This window comes from Scylla paramamosain, chromosome 40 (assembly GCF_035594125.1).
Source record: "Scylla paramamosain isolate STU-SP2022 chromosome 40, ASM3559412v1, whole genome shotgun sequence".
NCBI lineage: Eukaryota > Metazoa > Arthropoda > Malacostraca > Decapoda > Portunidae > Scylla > Scylla paramamosain.
Genome location: NC_087190.1, coordinates 11,246,604 through 11,249,103, shown reverse-complemented (window position 1 = coordinate 11,249,103; position 2,500 = coordinate 11,246,604). Strand labels below are relative to the sequence as shown.

At 58.2% G+C, this 2,500-nt stretch overlaps 1 protein-coding gene across 1 annotated transcript in view; it reads right to left on the bottom strand.

The window, feature by feature from the left end:
* The window catches only part of LOC135092421 (protein nubbin-like), a 66,833-nt gene that overhangs the window by 5,337 nt on the left and 58,996 nt on the right, over positions 1-2,500 (bottom strand). Inside the window, 3 exon segments of the mRNA XM_063990898.1 lie at positions 556-1,523; positions 1,630-1,758; positions 1,912-2,046. Coding sequence (XP_063846968.1) covers positions 556-1,523; positions 1,630-1,758; positions 1,912-2,046 — 1,232 coding nt within the window.

Sequence of the window (2,500 nt, the reverse complement as noted above, 5' to 3'; positions counted from 1 at the left end):
TTCATCTCCAGGACAAAGCTGAGTGCGGTGAATATTTCTTCTTGTTCTGTTCTATTTCAGTATTTCATTTTGTGACGGAGAGGGAAAGGAGTCAGGAGGGAGGGCTGTGTGTGTGTGTGTGTGTGTGTGTGTGTGTGTGTGTGTGTGTGTGTGTGTGTGTGTGTGTGTGTGTGTGTGTGTGTGTGTGTGTGTGTGTGTGTGTGTGTGTGTGTGTGTGTGTGTGTGTGTGTGTGTCGCGGAATTGTGTTTTCTTGTGTAGGTATACGAATATAATGATCCCTGTGTGTGTTCAAGCGGTCACCCATCCAAGCTCTAACCAGACCCAGCGCTGCTTAACGTCAGTGATCGGACGAAAAGCACTGCATTCAACGCTATACGTCCCTGTGTGTGTGTGTGTGTGTGTGTGTGTGTGTGTGTGTGTGTGTGTGTGTGTGTGTGTGTGTGTGTGTGTGTGTGTGTGTGTGTGTGTGTGTGTGTGTGTGTGTGAGTGTGTGGGCGGGAAGGCAGAACACAACAAGGCCCCACGTGACCTGAGTGGGCGGAATACGTACTAACCTGTTACAGAACCAGACGCGGACCACCTCCTTCTCCATGGACAGGCTGTCGGCCAGCATGGAGATCTCCTCGGAGGTGGGCTTGGGGTTCTGGATGAAGGAGCGCTCCAGGGCCACGCGCACGCTGGTCTCGATGGAGGTCCGCTTCTTGCGCCGCCGCCCCACCGCGTCCGGGGAGGAGATGGTGTTGCTGACGGTGGTGGGGTCCGTGATGGTCTTGTCGGCGTCCGTCAGCCACTTCTGCAGCAGCGGCTTGAGCTTGCACATGTTCTTGAAGGAGAGGTTGAGCGCCTCGAAGCGGCTGATGGTGGTCTGCGAGAAGTCGTTGCCGTACAGCTTGCCCATGGCCAGGCCCACGTCGCCCTGCGTGTAGCCCAGCTTGATGCGGCGCTGCTTGAACGTCTTGGCGAACTGCTCCAGCTCCTCCAGGTCCGTGGGCTCCTCCGGCAGCGGCTCCCAGTGGCGCGGCGGCGGCGGCGGGGAGTGCGGCACCGGGGGGCGGTTGAGGTGAGAGTGGGGCGGCAGGTGGGGGGCCAGGGGAGAGCCCCCCAGGTGGGAGGGCTCCAGGGGCGGCGGCCGCAGCGGGGGCTCGCGCGCGTCCCGCAGGTCCCGCATCTGAGCCTCCCGCAGGTCCCGGATGTCTCTCAGGTCCCTCAAGGGGTCCCGCAGGTCCCGCCCGCCCTGCTGTTGTTGTTGCTGCTGCTGCTGCTGTGGGTGGTGATGGTGGTGCTGCTGTTGTTGCTGTTGTTGTTGTTGCTGCTGCTGCTGTTGCTGCTGCTGCTGCTGATGGTGGGCCTTCTGCAGCTGCTGCAGCTGTTGTGCGGCCTGCGCCACGGCGTGGTGAACGCTGCGGGCGTGGGGCGGCTGGGAGGGGGCCTGGGACACGGGGGGCTGCAGTCCCTGGATGCCGGCCAGCCCGGGGGAGGCAAGCAGCCCCTGCTGCAACAGGTTCTGCAGGTACTGGAGTTGCTGCAACAGAAAGCTCCTCTTAGTACAACTGTAGGGTGAGGCAGGCGCGGCCTGAGCGGCGCCTCCCGGGCTGTGGCACACGTACGCGCACTGCGTCGTGACTCACCTGGCTCTGCAGGAAGAGCTGTGTCTGGGGCGGCAGCTGCGATGCGGCGCTCGGCTGTGAGAACAACATGAACTGTTGGAGCTGCTGCTGGATCTGCTGCTGCTGCTGGGACAGCGTCTGCTGCAGCGCCTGCGGAAGAGGACCAGAGTGAGAGGAGCGCCGCGACTCCCGGGCACCAACACACCAACACTACACTGACACTACAGCGGCGGGCACCCAGCCAGCCCCCGGTGGCCCCGGTGGCCCTGGTGCCCCGCGACCCACACTGGTGACAGCACTCACCTGCAGCTCCTGGGGGTTGAGGGAACCCAGACTGGGCAGCGGCGACGACACAGGTAGCTGGTTGGCGGCGGCGGCGGCGGCGGCGAGTTGGTTCTGCATGAGAAGACCCGGACCCTGCGCCCCCAGAGCCATCAGCTGCAACACGGGGAGCGGTGAGCGGTGGTTAAGGGGGAGGACTCACACACACACACACACACACACACACACACACACACACACACACACACACACAGTAGGAGTAGTAGTAGTAGTAGTTTATTGACAAAATGTTTAGAAAGAATGCGGCAAATATTTTTCGTCCAAAGTAATAACAGTAAACAGCAAATGGTGAACAAAGAGACCCAGAACTCTGACACTGTCCACCCAAGACCATCAAAGCATAAAGTTAACATTCAGAGCGCTGAGTGCGTGACAACCCCACCATTAGTTGTAACGAAAGTAAAAAAGTGCCAACCAACACAACATGGCGGCGGCGAATAGAAAAAATAAATAAATAGATAAAAATAATAATAAATAATGGAAAAAAATACTAAATCAAATAAATAAAATAATAATATAATAGAAAACAACTACGATTAATACAGTAACT